The sequence below is a fragment of the Battus philenor genome, unplaced genomic scaffold (genome assembly GCF_028537555.1).
Source record: "Battus philenor isolate CCGP_79_NKW_IND1 unplaced genomic scaffold, ilBatPhil1.0.hap1 SCAF_8, whole genome shotgun sequence".
Taxonomy (NCBI): domain Eukaryota; kingdom Metazoa; phylum Arthropoda; class Insecta; order Lepidoptera; family Papilionidae; genus Battus; species Battus philenor.
In genome coordinates, this window is record NW_027181748.1 from 4,872,384 (window position 1) to 4,898,528 (window position 26,145).

General features: G+C 32.9%; 1 protein-coding gene across 7 annotated transcripts in view; it reads right to left on the reverse strand.

Moving 5' to 3' along the window:
* Positions 1–26,145, reverse strand: part of SKIP (Shal K[+] channel interacting protein) — a 170,556-nt gene that overhangs the window by 9,950 nt on the left and 134,461 nt on the right. For 6 of the 7 annotated variants that reach the window (XM_068775048.1, XM_068775051.1, XM_068775050.1 and 3 more), the window contains exons 2-5: positions 24,816–25,067; positions 20,914–21,074; positions 10,303–10,349; positions 6,862–7,019 (exon numbers count right to left, since the gene is read on the reverse strand). In XM_068775048.1, the coding sequence (XP_068631149.1) occupies positions 6,862–7,019; positions 10,303–10,349; positions 20,914–21,074; positions 24,816–25,067 (618 nt within the window). The remainder of the gene's footprint in view (positions 1–6,861; positions 7,020–10,302; positions 10,350–20,913; positions 21,075–24,815; positions 25,068–26,145) is intronic. The other variant, XM_068775046.1, reaches the window with a different exon arrangement.

A 26,145-nucleotide genomic window follows, 5' to 3' on the forward strand; every position in this document is an offset into this window, starting at 1 on the left:
AGTCATTTATCAAACGCAATTTATTCATTTTTTCTCAAAGCGAGCATCGGCAAATAGAGCGCTGACTTTGTTGATTACTTTGAACTTTTTCACAAATCACGTTGCCTTATATTCGTATGATAAATTAATATCGGAATACAATGCTTGCATACTACACGGATATAAAGGAAATACAATAACTTTGGCTAGATTTTTCTGTAAATATTGACAGTATATATCAATTTAAGGAAGATGACAAACGTTTGATTATTAACGATTGATTATTGTATAATTTTATTAAAAAAAAATTCTGTGATTTTTCTCACAAAACGGTACTTTTAAAACGCGTTTTACGCCTTGTTTTTATGATGATATATGATTTTTACAATTCATATCAATTATGCGTACATCTGCATTTTGTCGCAATAGGTCTCTTATAAAATAAAATATATTCAATTTAAATATCCTTCAATGTGATAAGGTAAAGGTGAATCATTTGTACATAACGCGTTATACGGAGTAATATGAACCCGTTACAAAAGAATGCCCATATAACGCATTATCATTTAACGCGGAACTAATCTGTGTTATATGAGGGATTATTATATTATTAAAACAGTCACAAATAAATTACCGAAAGTCGTAAAAAACCTTAAGAAATCTGCATCACAATGAGCCGATACGTGAACGAATCAATTAATCATAGGAAACACAAAGCGCGCCCATTAACTTTGTACTTGATAAGGGAATAATGCGCAACGAACAAAAGCCGTTTCCATATTACAAGTCTGATCTAAAGTACGAAAATTTATTGGCCCGTTATCAGTCACACACATTGACGTTAGAGAGGATATGTTTCAATGATGCCTTTTTACGTAGGCGTTTTTTCGTTTCTTTTGTCATTTCTACGAAACATTGTACGTTGATACTCATTAAATCTCAAAAAAGGTTACTTGTTAGTCTTCGAAACTTTGTCGACATCTTAAACAAACGAGAAAAGTATAATACATTCGCACATTATTGGATTTTGCACATGATTGGAATAAAAATGCATAAGCCTCGTTTTTAGAGCAATACAGGTTCTGAGTATTAAAAGGCTATTTATTCTAGTGACTCTTCAGGAATGTCACAGAGAAATTCCTATCATTCTTGAATTTAAACGTCTGGCACGTACATTTGTTATACCAGTGCCTTTAGTTCGAACTGTATATACGTGTATAAAAACTTTTAACCTAAATTATTGAGGAGCCCAAAATTAATTTACTAAAAAAATATTTAATTTGTCTTATTAAAAGAACTAAAATTTTATAAATAGTATAAAGATTACTACAGTATAACATTTTGATACTGATTGAAGACTCAGTATCAAAATGTTGTATATTGTATCAAAATATGAAAACAGTTAATTGGTGGTATATTTTAGGCAAGCATCGTCGACCTAGTCATTGCTTTCTATGAAGTGAGACAGATGTCAAATGATTTGCTTTGCATGGTCTATTATATAGGGCGGGCCAAAAATTTTTGCAAATAGCAACACTTGATTTCTCCAAAACCGTGAGAGTAAGGGGCGCGCGGATGCCAAAGGCGAGACGGAGCACATCTCGACGATGTAATTAATAAATCATAAACAAAATAGCATTTGTACTTTTATTTCTACACATGTTTCAAAAGTGTAAAAATTTATGGCCCACCCTATATATTAGTTATCAATAATTTGTGCAAAGAGACTTATATCTACCTCTAGTATTGTTTAACACCGCACACCTGTTCAACATTTCACTTTTACGTAACTATACGAGACAGACAGTGTTTATTGTTAGGTTGAATCGCTAATATTTAACGTAATCGTGTTAAATTAATAATATTATTATTTAATAATTGAAAAAAAAGCAATGTTTATACGAATTTGTAGTCAAAATTATTAAGATTATATTACAATATGATTCTGTATTTGTATAGAATAAATGTTATGACAGATTATATAAGAGTGTTTAGAAATAATATAATTTAAATCATGATTATAATATTGTTAATATGTTATTGTACTAGCATGTTAATAAAGATTTTAGATTGGCGTCCACGAGCCGGAAGGCGCGACGTGGTTCGGACCTCTTCAAGGGGGACTGTCGACATAATTTAGGTCGCGGGTAGCCAGGTAGCCGCGGGGAGGCCAATGATGGCCAATGAAATGAATGAACGAACGAATGAATGAAATTACGTGTTAAAATTTGTATATCTGAGTAATGTAAACTAATTATAACGTATTATTGAGAAATATTAAAAAATATGCTGTTAAAAACGAATACTTCCTTTCCGGACTATTTCTCGTCGCTACGGACTGGAAATCGCGTTATAAAAATAATTCTTGTTTGCAACTTCAACCGTAGCAATCAACTACTTACAGAGTTCAAGTGCCCGTAATAACAATCACGAGCGGAATGAAATAATAAAGTGCTTCTTTACCGTAGTTCTACTGAAATGGGTCATACGTATAAACCTGTTTCATACGGCGCAACAATGTGAATCTCATGTATGTTTTTTTAAGCACATCTTTTATGATTAGTCATTAGCGATACAACAACGATTTATTATGATTCTTCAAACTGGTCGTATATTTCTGACGTTAAGCAAAGTCAATTTACTTGCATAAATTTCTTAGAAGCCATATATATCTATAATTTGTTGTTTTAAAATAACACAATGACATTTTAATTTTCTAAAACAGGTCAAAAAAATTCTTAATTCATGAATTATACTGCTCACTTATTTTGTTTTAAATCTAGTAATAATGATATGGTGATTGTAAATAAGCGTAAAAGCCTTTAGAGGGTTAATAATAATTAATTTTAATATATAGCAATATAAACTTTGGAAACGATTTTTCTCAGTGTATTATCTTTACATAGATTTTTTGACAGCAACGGAGCTATAGATTCACACTTTTGAAGCTTTTACACCTATTTTTAATCACCCTCGTATGAAACGCACAGAGAACTTTTAAAGGTGATTTGACACGAACATTTTCCCCACGGCACGTTACACAGTGACAACCTCGCGCTTAGCATTTTAAAGACAGACAAACAGAAACACTATACTTAACCCTTTTTATAAAAAAATACCAGATATTCAAGAAAACATCTAAACTTGTAAAGAAAAAAATCCGAGTAATAAAATAACTTCAATAATGGTTTCTTCTTCCTGTTTATAGCAATAAAAAATATCAAAATCAAGAAAATTAACAAAATAAACATTGTTTTTTTTCTCTTTAAAAGTAATAGTATTAAACTATAACTCATCGGGATTTTTAATCTGTTATTTTTTAAGTATTTTTTTCATGTATATAGCTAGGGAATTTAATATATGAATTAAGATGCAGTTTGATAAAACCTTACGCAAAACGGGAAAGGTAAATAAAGTTCACGTTGCAAGCCCACAACGAAAGTAATCTGTGTCAGAAGCATTGCTTTGAAAATATTACCACAGTAAACGTGATAAATGTGCCGAGAGGAATAACTTTCGTGGTTGCAAAACTTTAATATCGCCTTCATTTTCTTGAACTAGATTCGCTTTATTACATCGTAAAATTTCTGCGCATAGTTATACATGAAATTGTTGAAACAAAGGTTTGACTTCATTCAGCTGTTTATATGTTACAACGAAACACGCGTATCGATCGAATAAATGACATCGTAAAATGTTTATTGGGCTCATCAAATGTTACTAAGTAACCAGACATAATGCGTTCAGCAATTTACCGACCGATATGATCTAATCGATACAAGACGTTCAGGATTTACGATATTCCAAATGTTAGCAAAAGCTACCGTATTGTTCGGATATAAAGTTTTATTGCCGGTATCAGAAATCTACAAAACCATAATAGTGTAACAGTAGCGGTATAATATCCCGCAAGCCCACAAGAAGACGTTTGCGATACGGGGCAAGGTGCCAACGTAGGATTTAACGCAAATACCAAGAAACAAATACTTTCTTCTTTGGCAACACAAAACGAAAGCTTTCTACTTCGACATTGTTAAATGTTAACATTCTTTCCTCTTCCCACTTTAATACAAAATGGAGATAAGCTTCTTGTTTTTGTATGTAATGTCTTGTTTTTGACTGTAGTAACAATACATTAAAGTGATCTCCTAATTCTTACTCTATTAATTCATTTTGATAATAACTTACCCAAAAAAAAAACTGATTTCTAAGCACGAACACAAACCTTTTAAGAGTGCTTATCCCTTAATCGCAGGCTAGACACGGCACCAGCGGTAGCCGAAAAAAGCAACTTCTGACAGAACTAATCCTAAGTGCAAGTTGCCCGATAAGGATTATACGGAGCGCCCTAATGGCCTTTATCCGTTCGCTCAACAAACGCTCATAACTCAGGCCCCGTCGCCTTGGCTCAACCGACTTAACTTTGGCAGGCGTCATTTCTCAAAAGGCACGCAGTGACGTATCCCTCTTCCCCTTCGGAGATTAATAAATATATAGGTGGACGTGGAAAAATGTAGCACTTAATTCGGTCAAGATGAGTTGCGTATCTAAAGAGAAAGCGTTGCTTGGACCGTCCATTTCTCTTCTTATCGCCAACTAAATATTCTGTAGGCATTGTTCTTTGAGAAACGAACGTCGGTTATTTATTAATTTACCTTAGAAATACTGAAATTTAATAGATACTTAAATTGCCGAAAAACATTTTAAAACTTCATTTTGATAGAAAATTTGTTAAAATTATTTTTAAAGATTTTCAAATTTTTTACAGTCGTGGAAATTATAAGTTAATATTAACAATAAAAAATCTAAGAAATTAAGACATCCTAAACATATGTTTTTATTATCCTATAAATATGTGTTTATTTAATTGAAATTAAATAAACACATGTATAGGAAATAGAGTTTTCTTCGGCTAATCTAGTGTAAACAAGGTGAAAGGACATTAGTTTCTGTTAGGTTCTAACAGGCAAAGAAATCATGTAATTTAGCGATATAATGGAGCACAATAAATAACAAAAATCATAGTATGGATACGTATAATATTGAATACGTCCAAAAATTAACAATGACTGCAAATCTATTTTTTGTACAGGCAAAGAGCACACTCATAGACGCTCGCGACGCCGCGTTGGTATCGCAAAAGGGAGCGCTACAATATCAACAGTGCATTATAAAGTATGAGATAACAATACGCATCGTAATTTTCATTACACGGATTTGTAAGCACGCACCACTCTATTGCTTTGCAGACATACGGGTTGCACGACGCGTCATACTAATTGCTCCGAGTGCATGTCAAAGAAGGACCGGCGTCGCCGGATCTACATAATGGCGGATGGGGGTAGCAAAAGGGAATGTATGGAAAAAAAACGAGGAAGGCAGACGCCGCGAGCGGGCGCTGAGGTACTCTGTAAGATTCGGTTACACACCGTTGTGGGCGTAATGAGAAATCGCGTTTCGTCTGCCTCCACTTACTCGTATACCTCCCTTCCAGTTTTTACTGTATAGATTTTAGTTTCCGTGATTTCCTGTGATTTATGTTTGGATTTTCTTATCTTTTATGTCATTTATTTGGTTGCCTGTTATTATAGAAATCCTTGTTGCGTCTCATGCAAAGAGTAAACCGGGACTGCTAATTCATTATCATTTACGCAGTTGGAAGCTTCGCAAAAATGAAGGTCAAAGATCTGATATTCTAATGCATGTAACTAATTAGAAGTACAGGTTAATAGTTGAAAGCACTTTTGTTTCGTTAACATTATGTCGGCAACAATACATTCTTAAAATCAAAAAACGTCCCTAGATTTCTGCATTGATAAATTTTGAATTTATATTTATAGAATCCAATGTAAAATTATTTTCAGGCGTTGAATATTGGAATGACATTTTGAATAAAAAAAAACATCAAAAAATTTTGTATTTTTACTTCGCAGTTGAATATATAAATGACGATTTGTAATCGTATGTAACTTCGATATATATTATTTTTCATTTTATCCTCGTATCGTTTAATAATTCAATGCCTTGTGTTTAGATAAAATTATCATGGCTCACAACCATTTACTGTATAAAATGGAAAATTAGGTACTGAGATAGTTTCTATTGTTAAAAGTTATATATAAATAATACGACTAATGTTTAACGAAATATTTTCATACCTTATGTCTAATTAGGAGTATATTCTAGTCTCCTTCCAATCGTGAAATAGTGAGGTCATCTCCATAAGATCTTAACCAATAAATAACTAAGCAATTTTCCATCCTATTGTTTAACAATGTAAGAAGGTAGATTTTGAAAAAAATATTTTTCAACGGATTATATAGCTCTTATGTTTCAACTTCACATTTTGAGACATTTTGAGTGCGTTGCTGCACCCATTGTTGTGTCATGGGTAGCACAAATTTCATATGTTATTTTTGGTTCGATCTACGCTGAACATTTTTTTTCACAACTTTTTAAGTAACCACTAACCATGTTTAGATTAACCAATTTAAGTTTACCTCCTTTATAGAAGGAGTTTAGTATTTAAGTTTTGTCACACATACACCACAGGTTACAATTGTAACAAACTTTAAACCTTATAAAATAATTCCTTAACAACTAACAAGACGTGCTCAGTATTTAGGGTCTAATTCTATTTATTACGTAGAGAGCACACACGTTTAAATGATGCGACCTAATCGTGCTGTAGGTGTATCCTCAAAACCATGCACATTAGTGACTCTTAACATAAACATTACAAAACATTTCTTTACAAATCAAATAATAACAGCAGACATTTCAGTTCGTCACTAGAATTAATTTATTTGTTTCGAAGCTTCTTCTTAAATTTTAACAAATACTCTGGAAATAAACTTTTAATTATATCGAAATGAAACTTACCCTCTGAGGAGGCAACGCCTGTCGTGGACTATGGGTGTGTTTTGGCGAACAGGAACCGTGTTTCTCTTTTCTATGAGACTTCAAGCCCCGAAGCAGCCGAGAGAATGTCGTCACCTTCTTCTTGGCCGTGCCGAGGCAATTGTCTACAGAAAAATAGACTGACATAAGGTAAAGAGGATCGATTACGGTCCGTTGCATTCAATTAACAACAAACTGAATCAATCGTGTATTCAATAATATTGCTTTAACTAATGCATCTTATAAGCCGACATGGTTTCGTGTTAACTTCTCTGCAGATTATCGTTTAGGTGTTCAAAAAGTTTTCCAAACGTCGACTTCAAAAATAAAATATGAGTCAAATACATTCATACGAGATAATAATAATCGTAATACGCGTAAACATAATACAACGTATCTATCAATAGTTTTAAAATATCTATTATAAAATCTTTATGTGTAAACTGCTCTCAAGTCTTCGACTCAATTTTCACATATCTTAACTTACTAATTTTAGTCCTAGTATAACATTTAATATTATTTATTTGTTTATTTACTTTATGTCCTTCTTTAAATTATTCATTGTTCACTTTCTGAAACTATTATATTTATTAGTGGAAATTTCCTAGGATTTTGTGCAACAGTATCTCATTATTTATATTTTATGATTATTCTCTATTCCCTACACGTTTAAAAATAAATTGTTGGAGGAAACAAAGTAATTCTCTACATTCATTCTTATCTTTAAATTTTAGACCTTATGTGCCGGTTATGTAATTACGTTTTTCTTTACAGTCTAAAAGTAGCGGGGATAATACTTTCTTTATTTTATACCAACTATTATTATTTCTCTTTCTTATGAATTTAGTTCCGGCGTTGTATTAATTTACAATAAACTGACAAGCGGAGTGAAAGGCACATGGCTTTAGCTTTATTGATGTATATCTACGTTCTAGCATTCAAGTCCCACTAAAATCAACTATAGATTTTTCAAGAAACGCTTGAAAGGGAAATTAAAATAACTAATGGGCATTTTAACCATATCCTTTAAAAGATATGCAGGTGAGACATTAATATTTCGAAATTTAAAATGACACGTCCGCATATACTCACTGACTTACTTCAACTGGTCATTGTGAACACAGCTCTCCTATTTAATATACATTTTATCACCACAGCATGCAAACCGAAAAACAATTATGTTAAAATAAATTGTGACCACTGATACATGAAATAAAATTTTTGATTGAAATTATTTAGATTCCGTTTATTTAATTAATATTATTTTATGATCTAATTAGTCGGCAAATACACTATTTATTAAAATATCATCACAATGGTCGAATTGACTACTTAAAATGGTCCACAGTCAATAATCTCTTGACTAAAGCTGCTTATATTCAATGTGTTAACTCTGTATTTACTACCATGTCAATTGCTTAATACACGCTTAAGTGACGCTGTCAGTTTTAATTAACCGACTTGAATTGACGCGATCGTGAAAACATTATAATTTACTTGTATTAGAATACATACATTTTTAATACAGACTAACAGGATATATCACTACTCGAATGATTATAGACAAAACGTTACATAGGTTTTCAATTTTTTTTTATTTAAAAGAGCCTATTAATTCCTTAAATTTAAACTGAAGGCTAGGGACCTTAACACGTTAAGTGCCACGGCAATTTTTGAAAATTTTCCATTCAGGCCACGTGGTACGTATACGACCCATATTTTAAAAACTAAAAAAGTCGTTTTATACGAATGCTTTACACTTTCTTAATACTGCAAAGCTATAATTAACGGGAAAAAGTTATAAATTTTAATATGCACTACGTACGCGCGAACGTGATGTGAAGTTAACTATATCCGACCCTAAAATTCATTTTTTAAGAATCCTTTGTTTTTCAATGAGAACTGCGTTTGGCTTGAACGCAAAATGCAGCGGGGGTCATATGGAATTTGTCAAGGTTCTGGTGTAGAGTCCACGGACCAGTTCGTGTGTATCTATGAGGAAAGCCTAAGCAGTAGATGTCCTGCGATAGAAATGAAAAAATTGAGACACTATTTTTTAACACCAATAGGTAAAATTTCTTTTGTGACAAAAAAGTCGCTATATGGCAAGGAAAGAGGTTCACAATAAGTTGACATCATAAAATAAGCCTGGTCTACAGGCTACAAGTTATTATAAATTGATTTCCTTTAAGTAGAATTATTATTTCTTTATTTACTACTCTGTCAAATAACTCTTTAAAGAAACTATTTCGTTTCGCGTGAAAGTTCTCGCGTGCATAAGGGCAAGCTTTAAATAAATAATTGAGCGAAGTAAATGGCGATTTATAATTCTTGAGTTATTAAGACATTAGGCCTCATAAAAGTTGTTTCCCTATCGCGTTGCGCGTTGGTTACAATATTTTAATTGGTTTCGTAAGGTGTAACGACCGGCAGGGATTAGGGTTTGTTCCATTTTTATTTCAAAGGTCACGTCTTTAACAATTAGCCGAGCCGACTCACATAGTGCGTAGAACACTGGGACCTTAAGGTTCTGGAGCGGAAAACAAGGAGTAGCAAGATCAAAGTAGGATATCCACCCACAAGACACCTTATAAATGTAGTCGAAACACGCTGAAACCAGGCCGTTTCCCACCGGCCTTATTGGAAATCTATAGAAGGGCCCTACGTCCAATAGTAGACATTTTACGGTGTTGATCAATTCTAAATTAGGCATATTACAAAATATATTGAAGAATACTTTCGATATTATAATTTTAACTACAACATAATGTACTAACAAGATATGAAACTTTTGTTATCAAAAAAATATTGCTTGATAATGCAATCAGGTGATTAAAATAGGTGAAAATTTTTTTACATTCACTGAGAATTCATAATATCGATATGGCGTTTTATCATTTTGATTATTAATTTAAATTAAATTAAAAAGAAAATGCAGAACTTTTTATAAGTGGAGCTAAAAATTAAAAGTACCTTTTACTCGGTTTTTTAAACGAGCGTCTCTGACAGAGATATAAGCAGAAAAGAGGGCTACTTTTTTATTTTACAAACCGATATTTATTAAGATTTTTAAGCCAATATATTCGAGTTGCCATAATACGGAATTTTGGAATACCGGAAAATGATGTCCATGATTTGTTTGACATCGTTTTCTGTAAATAGTTAACTTTAACTATATCACTAGTTATACAATCAGAAAGTAATTCTACATGAACTAATATTTCTTTACAAAATGCTAGAAATATAAATGGCAGTAACACAGTATCAAGACGATGAATCTTTTTAAAAATAATAAATGTTTAAAAATTTATAGTTAATATTGTTGTTGACTAGGATTTTAATTGCTTCATTAATTTTAATTTAACGCAACCAAATATCAACATCGAGAATATTCGATAAATTAAAACAAAAGCAATTACTTACCACTCGGCGGGAATTCGTAAAAGTACGCCGACCGCGGGCTGAGGCAACTGGAACAGAACAGAATAATTTACGGCTTCCATTACAATGGTACAGCATTCATTGATTGGTTGCAAATAATTATTTTCGAATTAACTAGCACAACTCATATAACATGCAGTAATGTATAATACCTCTGGGGAAATTATAGCAACAGGGTCGTGTTAAATGCGACAAATATTTGTTGAATCGGCAGCCGCCTGATCGACAGATAAGGTGGTAGCGGATGATGCTCGCGGAATTCGTTTGTGGAGCCAAATGGAAAATTAATAGCCACCGGCATTAACAATACTACCCGTTAATAATGATTGTAGAAGGTATGAGCGCTATTTAATGAGGGCGTAAATTAGTAAAGGGGTCCAAATTGATATTTCTGCGAGAGAGCAGCTTAATTGACAAATTCAATTTCCATTGGGTGTTACTTTGACATACAATAATTATAAAATATAAGATAATATTTTTTTTTCCGTTTAACTTTTAATTTAAATATGCAGGACCGATTGGTAAGTTAAAGTGGCAGTGGGGCAGGCTACATAGCGCATAGACATGACCGAACTAAGTCTGAAGTGGAGACCACGTGGTCGTAAGCACAGTGTTGAACGTTCTCTCACAAAGTAGATAAATGACCTTGTTGAGATCAGGAGACTGAAGGAGGCCGTTTCCAGCCGGTCCTGTTGGAAATCAACGAACGAGGGTTTAGTGCAGCTGTGGATGTGCTATGGTCGAAATGGTTATGATGCCTACCTACAATATAATTAAATTCATGCCCTTAGACGACTTATTTTTTTATATATATGATATCGAACTCTGTTCCTAGAACACTCACTAATATAGACCTATATAAAATCGTAATAAATATATTACGATTTTATATCTCTCATATATAAGCTATAAATATTTTTTCCATTCAACAATAGAAAATAATTGTTCGCGTTTCAAGTGATATCGTGGGAATAATCGGAATCAACAGACATTTACAATCGAGTTGAAGTGGTACGTAATGGAAAAAGGTCATAGTCCCTACTCTAACGACGTCGAGTGGGTTGATCGCACACGCACCTGGTACTGCAAACGCTACGAGTGAGTTATGTTCGAAGAAAAACGTTAGTAGGGGTAAGTGGTGCACAATAAATGAGCTCGACATAGCACCTGGATAATTATACCTATAGAGAAAATTCATCACGATCATAAATTACGAAAAAACAATGGATATTTGTCTTTTTGAGGTAGTAGGAAGACGCTGAATGCAGAGTTTCAATCTGTCTTATTGGAAATATATGTGGGAGGTCAATGTCCAGCAGTGGACATCTTAAGGTTGAAAACATAATGATGATGATGATTAATTATGCTGTAAGAACAAAATGAGGTTAAAGTATCTACATGAAGTTATCGTTATACCTCAAGGAGTACATGGAAATATCTAATTGTGTATATATACACTTTAACAGATAGGATCTACAACTAAGTGGTACATTAGTGTGCTTATATCAAAGTTTGCTTTATGGCTTCAGTGGTCGGTCCACAAAGAGCGATAAATCAACAGAGCGGTATCATATCTGCGGCAAGCAATGCTGCGGACGCAATGAATATTGATTTTCGGACCAATTTGTTTCGACGAATATAAATTTGCCAGGAACGTCGTCACGGGAGGAAGTGTATCATATATCATCCCAAAGAAACTTAAGATGGATGGTACGAGTACGTCATTCGTAGTCCTTCCAAGAATATTTCGTACAACAATTCCAACCTCTTTAACATATTGTGCTAAATAATCCTAATACACCTTGTAACTTTAATGCAAACACAATGTCTATTTTAAAGTGAAAGTTATTACAGAAAATGGTTATTAAAATATTACTTTATGTACTTTTAAGTAATTTTGAGGTCTTGAAGGCACTAACGTAACGTTAGGTGTGAAATAGTTGCTCACCACCATCATTGTCATTTAATTCGCAGGATGGTTAAATGTCTACAGCTGAACAAAGACCTTTCCGCCTTTTTCAAGATTTCCAATAGATTATGACGGAAGCGGTCATCGTTCAACATCTTTCGACGCTGCGTTTGCCGGTTCATGATCTGAATTATGTTTGAACATCGTAACAGCGAGAGTCGTAACAGACTGACACGTGCCGCTAAAGATTTTTTTTAAGAACATCTATTAATGGATGTATTTATTTAAACTTTTTTGTACACCATAAATAATAACTAGAAGAGGCGGTGTTCGGGGTGATCTCTACCAGACAACCTTTGGATGGAGATGAGAGACATGAAGAAGATGGCAGTTTAGGATGTATATACAAACTAATACATATATTACTATACAAACATACATATAAACAAGTATACTTATTATATATATATGGAGATTATTTCCTTAGACTGAATAATCGGATTATAGAACAAAGTTGTGGTTCGGCTCCGACTTGATTCTAAACGTGTCTCGGAATGATATACCTCCTTTTTACTTCAGGGATGTCTTCTTAAGTAATCTAAGAGTTTCGATTCGAAGGAATAAGTACTATACCACCTCGAGCCAATGAGCATTAAAGTCTACTGTCAAGAGGTAAGCTAAGCGCCTTCAATTCTCTGCAAAAAAACACACCTAGCTGACTGTTTTGTATTGGAATGGATCATAAGAAATAAAGGAATAGCTTGAATCGACTATATTACCACTAGTTCCATGTTTATAACATAATTTTAATAATATTATCGATAATTTATCAGTCGAATTAATCTAACGATATCGATAAGCGATTGGTCGTTTTGAGACAGCGTATAAGTAAAAGTGGATATTGATGTATCATATTCTCTTTAGAGACTTGTCGAGTATATTACAGATGTGTAATCGGTTTACTGCTTTGAAAGCAAGCGAGGTGTAAGAAACCGGTATTAGTTTAAGCCATTGAACTAAGCGCAACAAAATACACACCGACATCAAAGTATCGAGGCATTGCATCCTTGTTTTGGTACGCGGAGATATTCGAAGGAATTACATGGTCTTATTTTAAGTTTAAAAGTTTGACACATTTGATTTGATTTCAATTATATTAAATACTCATAATGCATTTTAAAGATGTCGTTGGTGTAATTTATTATAATTTATATAACCTACGTCTATATTAAAAAGTAATAAAAAATTAAAACTTCTAAAATTAAAGTTCTATTAAATCAAAAAACTAAAGTTGTATTAATTCTCGCTTCAAATTCTCGCTTCTAAAAAGATTGATAAATTAGTACCTGACGATAAATATTGCACATCGACCTTTGGAAAGAGACAATCGGCTGATTTCGGCTTCGTATCATCATTATCTCTGTCTCACACTACATTTGTGACGTTTTGTCAGTCGTGCGAAATCTTCGAATTATACTTACACACTTTTTAAGATTTAAATATTCGTTTATTGAATAATAAGCTTTTTTCGTTAATTTATTTTTAAAATGCGATACGATTGTTCTAATAATATGAAATTTGAGTTATAAAGTTTGATTTAATGTAAATCTTAAAACATATGGTTGCTACTAGGCATTTTGTCTGTATAATTTATAAAACGTTATTATCTCTTTTGTTTTGAAGAGGTGAAGAAAACCACAGTGTGGAAATTCGCACCACAGAATATCCCGATACTTAAAATCTAAATGACGCGACATCGATCAACACGTCTTTTTTCCTTGTAATTAAAACATTACACATTAACAAACAATAAATCCTTTATGGGCTTGTGTAAATACACGTATATTAAACAATAAGCTCTAAACTATAAAAAATCTTATTACACCAATCAAGAGTTTTTAGTTGGTCAAAATGTGAGGAACTTGGTTTGTAACTCATTTACATGGTTGATATTAATGAATACATCAAGTATTTTTAATTTAAAAAAAAAATTAACAACTGTTAAGTTTCTAGGCGGCACTTCTCAGCATATCAACATTCGGAGCCGACGGTAGCTTACTACTAATAATGTTAATATAGTATACGATTCAGAAGTTTAACTTTGAAATGCCTACAAAAAAAAGAGATATTTAAATAACATAATTAATACAAAATAATTAACAGAGATTATGCACAGCGTTTTTAATGATTGTTCATTAATGAAATCGAGTGCGAACATTCGGAATTACATATACATAATCAGTTTTGTCCAATTACAAGCGCAGCACTGAAACAATGACCGTAAATTCAAATCTAATATGCAGATTGGACGTTAATTTGTAAACTAAAATATGTATTAAATTAAAGCGTACACATGCAATTTTAAATGAATACGCGGCCCGTATGCATTCAGCCGGTTCCGTATCAGAGTCCGGTCTCGTTCCCGCAGCTGCAATATCACAGCTTGCTATTCGGATTCCCGTCGAGACGCAGTGTTAATTGACTAACCAGGAGATACTTCGAATTTAATATGTCGCAATACTGCGCGCACCGGAATATTGTACTGAACAGTGATCTAGTAGCTTATTAAATTCAAATTGTCGTCCGGTTTAGTTTGCCTCGGTTTTACGTAAGCCCTATTAACTATTGTTTGCGAGCTTCGAGCTACGTGTTTAGCTCCTTATTAGTACCGATTTACGATTCTCTAGCGTCAAAATTTCCTTAAGATACCAAATGTCCTTTTTGAATAATTAAAGGATGTTTTTTGATTTTGTATTCGACAATATGTACATAAAAGCAGAATTAAAAAATAAGAAGATTCCTAGACGAAAAAAAATAAACGACGTAGCCCAGTGGATTGACAAGTGAAGTGGTAGTGTGCATACTAAATAGTGCACGTAACAGCTGGCTGGGGCTTTAACCTTCTAACTGCCAAGCTGTTTTGGCCATGACTTCCCCAGGTGCCAAATGGAAATATCAAGTGTAGGCTTTCCTTATGTGAAAATTTGGGATCTTTACATTCTATGAATGAATATAACACATTATGTATATCATTATGTACTGAGACTGCCGGCGACCTTCATGGCACTTAAAGGCAACAGAGTACTCGGTGTGCCATGAGGTCGCCGGCGGGTCACGTTTTTGTAACACAGAAAACACGATAGGTTTTCAAAGCCAGCTTTGAAATATGAATAAATTGTGAATTCAATACAAAGAAAGGTTTCTATATACATATTCTAATGTAAATTTTTGTATAAAAAGTGAGGCCGCCCGCGGTCTCATTGGCACCCATGGTATCCGCTTCTAAAACATGCTGCAAATCGTATACTATCCCGTAATCCAGTTGCTAGGTGCCTAATGAAGCTAATAATTACCGGAGGGTCGGAAAAAATAATATTCCTTCGATGTACAGATGAAAAATTGTGAGGTAGCCGGCGGCCCTCACGGCACCTATTGTTGGGTATCGTGAGGTAGCCGGCGGTCCTCATGGCACTTAAAAGGTTAAGGTTCTGTAGAGGACGGGAGACCACGGACCGACAAGCGCAGCGTAGGATGTCTAACTACAAGTTGGCTGCTTCTAATCAGTACTATTGGAAAAATAAAGGAATGCCTGTGCGCAGCTGTGAACGCCTCACGATTTAAGTCATGAGTGCAGTGTCATTTTTAATTTTGTTTCAATTTAATGAATAATTTTACTATTGGGGACAAAAAGTATATTATCTCTGGGTTAGTAAAAGTTAAAGTTTATACCTCAAAGACCACAAACATAGTTTAGAAATTTACGTTTGAAAAACACTGTTATAAGTAAAATTTGCAGTTAGTGTTAAATAATTAGCTTTATGATATTATAATGTAATATACATTTTCATAATAATAGATTCACAAAACTAATTCAACAGTTCAAAAGTTTTGTTGACAGAAACTTGTGTACACAGAAACGTACATCAACTAAGTTCGTTAGTAACCGCCAGTGTTTAGTCTTATTAATTCAATAGTATACAATTTGTGTAATTTCCATCAACATTTACATACGTGTGGGTTCGTTAGAGGTGAAGTTTTGAAGCCTCAAACGTCTCAACGATAAAATAGTTGCTTACATACAGGTTTGTTTCCTATCTGCTGTATACAAATGAATACGACTTGAAGAGGAAAGCTCGGGCCTTGTGATTTTAATGAAACCTCACATAACTTATTAACTTTCTATTTGAAATCATCAATATGACTGAATATTAACAAATTCGAATTTGCATTTTATAATATTTACTTGTACGACATAAAAAGCTTATGATTATTTTAAATTGTATTTCGTTAATTTTGAAAATGATCTAGAAAATTTTAAGCTGTGTGTTCTGTATACACTACTAAATTGTTTACATAACATTCAGTCGAAAATAAAATACACGGCTTACTTTCTGCTTGATTATGGTAAAATTTAAAAGAACCCTAAAATCTATTCATGAGATTGTGCAAGCCACAAGCACGCAATGAAAGTTCAATGCTCATTGGTAGAAATAAATGATTAGTGGAAGTATAAAAAGAAAATATATATTGTAACCTTAATTATAAACGACTCTCCTAGATGTTCTTGTATAAACAGCGTTTAAAGTTTTCTGTCCATAAAGATTTTCAAATTAGACGTATCTCGATAACGTGACGCAATAAAATAAAACAGCCATTGGGCCTGTCTCTAAATCGCTCGCCAAAATACCAATTTAAATGTTAAACGGCAAAGTAAATAATACTAAAGTCTGGAACACGCTATCGAGTACCTTTTTACGAGGTAATTCATTAAGCGAACTAGCTCGGTGCGAAGACCTAATTAGCATTGGACAGCCCCGCGCGGGATGCGTGGGCGGCGTACGACACGACACTCGTTGTTAACAAATTTATGAAGATAACGCCAATAAAAAATCTTTGTAGGAGACCAGTGTAGTAAATAATGGAAATGAAAATCCTGATAAAGACCGACCTCTTATACATTTAGATGCCTTTCTGCGGCCAATATTTCTACAGGCTGATTTTGCTAGCAATTAATGTATGATAGATACATCTTACCAAAAATAGTAATGATTTCAGAAATAATAAAAAAACGCAATGTTAATATATTAAGAAAAAGCTTTTTAAACTGGAACTACTTCGTATTAAAATTAATGAGCTAATACTACTACACAATATAAAAATTGTTTAATTTGTAGATCTGTACACGTTCTATGGAATAATTGATAAATTTTTCGGAAGATGGATATATAAAATTTAAAATAGTAACAGTTGATTTGATATTTTATTTTGTGTTTATAATTATATATTGTAATGTACTTTTAATTCCTATATACGAATTGTTGTCGTCGTCGTTTCAGCCCATAGACGCTTTCTGTAATTCATAAGTCTCTCCCAAGGACATCTATGGGGGAAATATCATAATCGCTACTCTTAGCAGTCGTGTTGACGATTGCAGTATGATATTATGGTACGTTAAAACGCAGCTGCTCACCTTCTAAATTTTTTTAGGAGCAGTTTCAATCTTATATATTTATTGCACATTGTGTAAATTAAAAGACAGCACCCCGGGAATTGTATCCGCGACCTACGATCGCAAGTTTCAGTCCTATACGCAAATATATTTTTTGACTTTTTGTTTATGTGCCATAATATGTTTAACAAATATTAAACTATTCCGTACACATCGACTACCCACTACTTGTCATTCTTTTGTTTCCATTATAAGTTGTCTGTAAGAAATTGCCTCGAGTAATGAAACTGCCAATTTTATTTATATTTTTGTAACTATGTGTTTCTCTTTCTAAAGTTTCTAGCAGAAGTAGAAACATAAAATTATAAAAAGTATATACAAAAGTATCAAATATTTACTATGTATGTTTACTATTTATGTAAATAAAAATATAACAAATATTAATTTCAGTTTAATTTATTAAATAATGTAAACATATTATACCTAAATGTAAAGTATATTATTAAATAATATTGGAGTATAGCAAGTAATATTAAGCGTATAATTATCTGAATAATTTAAGGAACATATAATTTATTGTTCTAATCTGAAATATATACAGCGGAATGGTACATTATCTTGATTATTACAGTGGATCTAGGTTAGCGACTTATTCTAGCATTTTATGTTTATAATTTCATTATTAAAATTGATCAAATATCATTACCGCAAGAAATCTGAAATATTTTGTGTTTTAATACAATTTTTAGTTCAATAGCTCGTTAGTTCTTCTAGTTAGTTCTTAGTTCAATATATTGTTATATGTTATAATAAGAGTCGGTAAAATAATAATCTGTCTTGCCGATAATTCCTTTACATTTATATTACTCGTAGAATTTGTTGTATGGGTTCTTCTTTCGTGAATTCTGTTTTAGTAAATTCAGATATTGGTATATTACAGTGTATAATTAGTTATTTATTAGATATTATAGTATAAGGTTCTAAAGTGGAAATCGCGAACCGGCAAACGAAACGTATGGAACGTATGGAATAAGATCGGATACAGTCGGTCTCACTGAAAATCTCTATGGGAGGTCTAAGTCTAAACCTGAAATCGTGATGGCAATTATGATAAAGACATTTTAGCCTATAATTACTCAATTTCAATTAGTTTGATCTAGGTATCTTTAAAGGCGGATAGGTTACGGATAGTTAAATGTAAAATGTTGCGTAAGTTTCAATTAATTACAAAATACGCGACACAGCTATGAACTGCCTTGATTCCAGTTCAGGTGACGCTAGATCTTTATAGAGCACTAAGATCTGTGGTCCAACTTGTTAGTAGATAAATAATTGGCGAAGTAAGCAGTTCCCCGGCTAGATACTATCATTGTTAGCTAGGAATTTAGATGAATTCCTTATCGTTTCTCAAGCTGCACAAGCTCCGTTGCAGCTGTACATGTACTCTCGCATTCCATAAGGATTACTATATGCGTTGCAAAATTTTATTCTAAGATCCATGAACCGTAATAATATGTATGATAAGTTTAAAATATTCTCATAGCTGGAACAAAATTCTCTCGAAGAAAAGGTTCCCGATTCTGTTTTTTATAAACACAATGGTATATTCTTTTTAAACGACAATGTTTTTTTGCTCGTAAAGGTTTTGAAATCTGAAAATAATTTCTGATCTGAATGACGAAAATTGTCATGATTTCTATGATGGTTATCAAATCGTTTCACTTGGGGGGCCCACCGATATTTTAACATTTTTATATTTTGTAAAAAAAATTGGTATTGCATAAAGCATGCTTATTATACTTTACGTACGTTTTTTTTTAATCTAGTAAATGATTATATTTTTAATTTTTAAAATACAACACTTTCAAAACAGTAATTTTTCAACTATTAAAAGTATATTTTGATTTTAATTAACAACATTTTTTATTTAATGCTTATAAATATAATCGCTGCTTAATGATATCTATAAGTTTTTTATCTTTGAATTGATTTAATTTAGCAAGCTTCTGTAAAGTAACTTTTTCTATCATATAATTAATTTATGTAGCAGAGGAAGTATATATTTTCGAAAATCATGCCGTATACATAGTTCTTTTTACACTTGTGTAATGTCGGACCTATTTACACACAATCACATTCTATAACAGTCAACGATGTAGAGATATTGGTGTTTAAATTGTATACGAAAATAATTTACATAATACTATATGCTATGCATAATAAATACTATACCTATTAATGTTATTAGTAATAAACATATACCAAAATTTTACGACATAATATATATGTAGATTACGGGTACAAAGAAACATATACTATATAACACGCAATTAGAGACATATTACGACGATTCTTCCGCCAAAAAGGTCTCGTGCCTTCTATTTAAAAGTATTAAGTTCAGTTAACTAATAATAATAAATTCAGGATAAGTGCATTTCGAAACCACCGTATCCCGTGCCAAGTGAGTTACAACTATTCAGGTCCTAGCCGCTTCTGTCGCCAATCGAATGTCTGATTTCAATTTAGATTAAGGTTTAAACATGCACCGTAAAAGCTTATCTAACGAGTACACCTGTTAAAGTCGAAATAATTTACGGCCGCACCCCCCGGCATACTCGTTAGCATCGCGAATGAAACGACGTCGGATGGCTTGTGTTTCACGGAATATAAATGTAATTCTTCTCGAAGATAATCACTTATTACTTCGAAGAGATTGTACTTTGAATTTATTGCAACGGGTTGCGGTGATATTACTTCGATTATTAGACTCTCTTCATTAAACTCTCAAGACTTTAAAATTATTACAATATAAGGTTATTGCAACAAAGAAAGGCTATTTGCAGTGCGTGTAGGCAGGCCATGTAGTTCGTCAAACAAATAACTCCTGTGGCCTTAAAGTTATGGAGTGGAGATCACAGACAGGCAAGCGCAGCGCTGTCTGTATCTCTACCCGACACACATCGTACATAACGTAAACGCAGTAATAAACCATATATAAATAAGATCCTTTTGGTATAATAGAAGGGTAGCAAAAAAATCTTATAAGATCGACGGAAGACGCTAGACGCCACTAGACAGTTTCAAAAGCGTGCAACACAACCGTGCAGGGCGCCTTAAATCTTTCAGGTAATAGAAATGCCTGCAGAAAAATTCTTGATAGTGACTGAGTGAGACTAACATGTTTGACCACGATTCTCGTCCTCGAGGAAACAACTACGAAGAATATGTTACATACCTTTGATAGTTGTGCTGTTGATTATGCATGAGTGGTTGGGAAGGCTGCGCCAGTAGCAACTGCTTCTGTTGCTGTTGCCGTTGAAGCATTTGCTTCCCGAACACGCCGTATCCAAAGCCGTAGATCTCATCCTCCTCCTTATCGGTGAGACAGCTTGAGGGCTGCGTTTGAAAAAGAAACTTTATTTAGATAACACGCGATCACAAAAATAATCAAAATGTGAATAAAGATTTTTCGCAAACTTTCATGCTCTTAATACAATATAATTGCATTACAGCGCACGTATAAGAATTACGCATATGTTATTAGCTTAGAATCAATTGTAGTGATCACTTCTTCATCACCAATTCTGGCATTCGATTCATGATTCATTCACGATTCAATTCACTCACAGTCATGAATGGAATTCTAGAAGACTCCAATGTGATAGAAGTTAGATACAAATTCATCCAGGCATCCTTCCACTAAAGCTAAGAGCTTTCATAAGGCGCTCTGATTAAAGAAGAGTTCATAGTATTCTCAGGAAGGTTTTCCTCGTGATTACTTTCACTATATTTCCAAGCCTTATAATTTAAAAGCACTTTGACACTGAAATATAATTTTTCTTAGTTTTTGTTTAGTAAACTTTTATGATTTATTATTTTTTTATCACAAAATAATTAAGAACCACAATCCTGGGAGTGTATAGTGAAACCGTGTATAATCGCCCACAAAATAGATAATAATTTATATGTAACCTAGAGATTGGCATAGCAAGGTTTCTGAATATTACAAAAAAACCATGCTATGATTTACGTGATAATAGAAACCATTAAGCCAAAACGAATAAATATAAAAATATCTATAAAAGAATTGATATCTATACAGATTGAGCTTATAGGTACAAAAGATTAAACGGGGTGAATTTATAGCTAATTTGTCAACAAAAACCTTTGCCATACATTTCCCATCATCCTGTATAAACTGATAACTATAGAGTGTGTAGCACAAACTATATATTTTTCTTCGGAATATGACATACCAATAACTTCTAGTAGTACGAAATGTGCCAGGACAAATAACGACCCAAAAAATATTTGAATATTCAGTAATCTACATTTTGAAGAAAATATTTTGTTATAAAATTAGCTCTATGTTATTTATTATATAAGTGTTATTATTATATAAAGGCGTACTATGCATTAAGCGACATAAAGCTTTTCAATCAACATGTATGTGTGGTCTAGGGCATGTGATACATCTTACTGTTAATATTTTAAATTCTTTTCATGAAAATTCTTTATTCTTATATGTTTAAAAAAAAAACAAGTCTTGCTGAAAAACCCTTAAAAACAAATTCAAACATTTTTAAATTACCATTTCGTAATGAAAGGTTTTCGCTGAATTAAAAATAATAAACTACAAAATATTAAATCACAACGGCCTCCTTTTGTTTTCATGTTTAATATTTTTAACTCGGGCTCCACCTATTAATATTTAAAGCACTAAAACATTTTAAAAGAGTTTTATGTTTATAAAAATCTGTATTTTTTTTTAACGAAAACTGACGAAAGGCTACGTGAAAACACGTGCTGGAATAACACTTACATACAGGCCGCCCCATTGAATCATTTTAAAATCTGAATTAATTTCGTTTTTTTAATAACTTTTTGATCTTTTTTATTAATCTTACAAACACACTGTAGAATAGCGGACGGCCTGATAGGCTTTCTCAACTAGCCAACTAGTGTTACAGATATAACAAGTAAACAGATCGGTACCATAAATGTAAAAAAAAAATGTTAAACCACATCTTTATATATGAAAATTATTATACTTATTATCTAATTACTAATAAACATATATTTAAATAGGATATACATAAATAAATATAATACGCAATAAAAAAGACAAATTAACTAACTGTACCAAAATTAAAATCGTTCTGTGAAGTGTAATGTAATAAGATTAAAACTATTGAAAAATAGATTAAAAACGGTCATGTTTTGAAAGAGCAAAGAACTACGTAAGTCAAATTTTTAAGTTTTAAAAAATTTCAAATTAATAAGTTGATGATTAGCTATAAATAAAGTAGGTAATTACGTAATTTTAGATGTTTGAATCGTTAACAAAGCACACGTCTTTGCGATTTAATATATAATTCACAATGGGAATAGATCAATCAGAAATGAGACGATTCGCAAAAAAATCAAGGTCGCCGACGTAACTCGAAGTTGTTCGTGCAATTGATGGCCTTTGAGGCCGAAAGCTTTTTGAGCGGCGTGGGTAGATCTGCCACTAGTTGGACCAACGACATAGTTAAGATTGCTGGATGCGGTCAACTCATGACGGATCATTGTGGCGATCTCTGGGGTAGGTACTATCGACTGAAAAGAAGAAAAGACGCTACAATTTTAAGAAGATTAAAAAAAATAAAAATACTTCCATAAATCTTATTCTGTCCCGAAAGCAGTTGAACTCCCATGACGAACAAGTATGAGAAATAATATTGTATGTAATATTAATAAGTAACTTAATAATCGTATTTCAGGCAGGACTCATTCATATTTTCAAGAATATTGTAACATGTACTAATAAATTTTTTAAAGTAAGTTATATTTTTTTGTTGTATTACATTTTAACAACGCCTTTTTTGGTTTTGATTGACGTTAAATTTTCGAGAGAAACTGTTATGTGTTTTATTTTACTTTTTTTTTCAATATTCTCTCCATAAGAGGCTATATCATAGCAGTATCAGTCGTAGAACTTGTACAATTGGACATAGGCCTTCTCCATAGATTTCAAATAGGACTGGTTGAGAGCAGCCTGCCATCTAGCATCTTCAAATAAATATAAAGAAGTCGTCTGTCGACCAAGCTATTGGATCTTTAACGCCCCGTAAGTAGTATAATAATGAAAATATATCGGAACTCATATTCAGAAGCTGCGATACCACCGGTGTTTCGACGGCGATTAATTCTCTTGTAACATAGCATAATTGTAGATTCGTTGTAGTGCATTACTTCAAGTGGAATTAAGCCATAAACATAAATCTCACAAATAAATTAAGCTCATAACAAGCGAAACATTACTCATGGTAATTTACAATTAAGTTTACGCGGTCCGCCTAGCGTAATGACTACCGTGGACCGAATGATGCCCGTTATTGCTATGTATTTGCACTTAATTTGGTAAATAGAACTAACGCTGTTATGTGCCTTGATCATTATTACGTATTAATTGGAGTATATAATAGAAATTTTTACGTCATTATCTCTGTTATTAAATTAATTTATTATGACACTGTTATAAAATTTAAATAATATTTTGAGCTACAAAATGAAAAAAAATCTTGAATTATATTTTTTTACGTTTATCAAGTGTTTACAGAACATACAATTAATCAAACGTTTGTTTATGTTGTAGTTATCAAGCCGCAATTATAGTACCTAAGACTCAACTTGATCCATTTCCTAAATCTTTACAACGACATGCTTACGCTTTTACAATAAGATCCCAGATTATATTGAAAAAGCTCATAAAGCTGAATTTAAAAATGTTAAAGAATATTTGTGTGCAAGTGATTATTGTTTCGAGAATTGCTTCGGAATGAAGTGTTCGCCTCCAAGATTTCAACATTTATTAAATATGCAACTTTATATAATTTTATGAGTATCTGTAAATTCGCTAAGTTTCTTTAATCTGTTCTCAGTTTTGTGAAATTTATTATTCGTAAAGACTGGTAGTATCGTCTTGATGTCAATAAGAGATGTACTCCATTCTATGCTGAATAAAAAATATATCAATTAAAGATAGTGAACAGCGCATAAAACAAAAAATAGGGATAATTATCATACTATTTTTTTTGTTAGTTAAAACACTATATTTATGTTATAACATCATAGTTATTTTGATAAACTTACCGAATATTTTCCAGGTACGTAAATCGGTTGGGAATGAGATGTAGTAAGATTGTTCAACGCTAGAGAACCGGGGCTCGCTGATGGAGGCGTCTGTGGTGTTCCAGGACCGCCGAGAACCCTCATCCGTGGGGACATCTCATCCCACTCGTGTCTTCGCAACTCCTCGAGATGGTCGAGTACGTCGCCGTAGTGAGTGGAGAACAGGTCTGCGTATCGGGAAGCGAGTCCCTCCAAGTATCCTCTGTCGCCATCCTGTTAATAAAAATAATTTATGTAAATAAAAAATAAACAGTTCATTCATTCATCACAACAAGGTCTATGCTCCCAAGCCATAATGATCGATTTTGCGTTGCAGGCATGCAGCGAATTCGTGCGACCTTGATTATGTTGTCGATCCAACTATACGGGAGCGTACCTACGCCGCGTCTACTGGCTGGTGGTTGCCACTTGATAACCTATCGACCCCAACGGCCGTAGCTTGCACAAGCGATGTGCCCGGCGCCTTGCACCTTCAGATGAAAAAGTCTTCGAACTACGTCGTTTACTTTAGATCTCATTTCTCATTCGATTTCACACCGTTGCTCTCTGAGTGACAATGTTTCGGATCCATATCATAACTGGTGACATACACTGGTCAATGAATTTCATCTTCATACATGGTAGTTTATGTTTTTTTTAATGCTATATTTTCACCTAAAATCAGTTAAATAGTGATATTATAGATCTTTCGTTGCAATCTGATTTTTGTGCACCATTCTTTTCTTACTTTCCCGAGCAAAATATTTTTTTTTTCGTAGAACGAGTACTACATGAAAATTTGTTTTTTAATGACTCACGAAGTTTCTTCAAACGAGGCAAATTAACGCAGCGGAGAGAGCAAACAGTAATTAAATAGTACCTAAAAACCTATTTGTCTGAAGAGTTGCCTTCCTTCCGAGTAATTTCCGTCGAACCAAAAAAAAAAAAGAAATAGATATTAAGGAAGGTAATTAAAATCAGCAGCAAGTCTGAATTATGGAGGAGATTTAAAATTAGGGATGTTTGGTAGAACGCAATTAGGGATTTTTGGGTCTTCTAATAGGGTCACTTTGATTGTAGAGGGTTGATAATGGATTTGATGTGATGAAGGTTGGCTGGATTTTATCAAACGATTTTTCAGCAGTTATTTTTATTTTAAATCAAACCGCTAAATATTAACTGAACATACCGTTTAGAACCAGCTGAATAATAACAGTCTTGTTATTAAAGTACTCCGATTACTATATTAAAATCAAATATCGTGATTTGTTATATGTATAAACTAACGTAATGATGATATAGTAAGAATAGC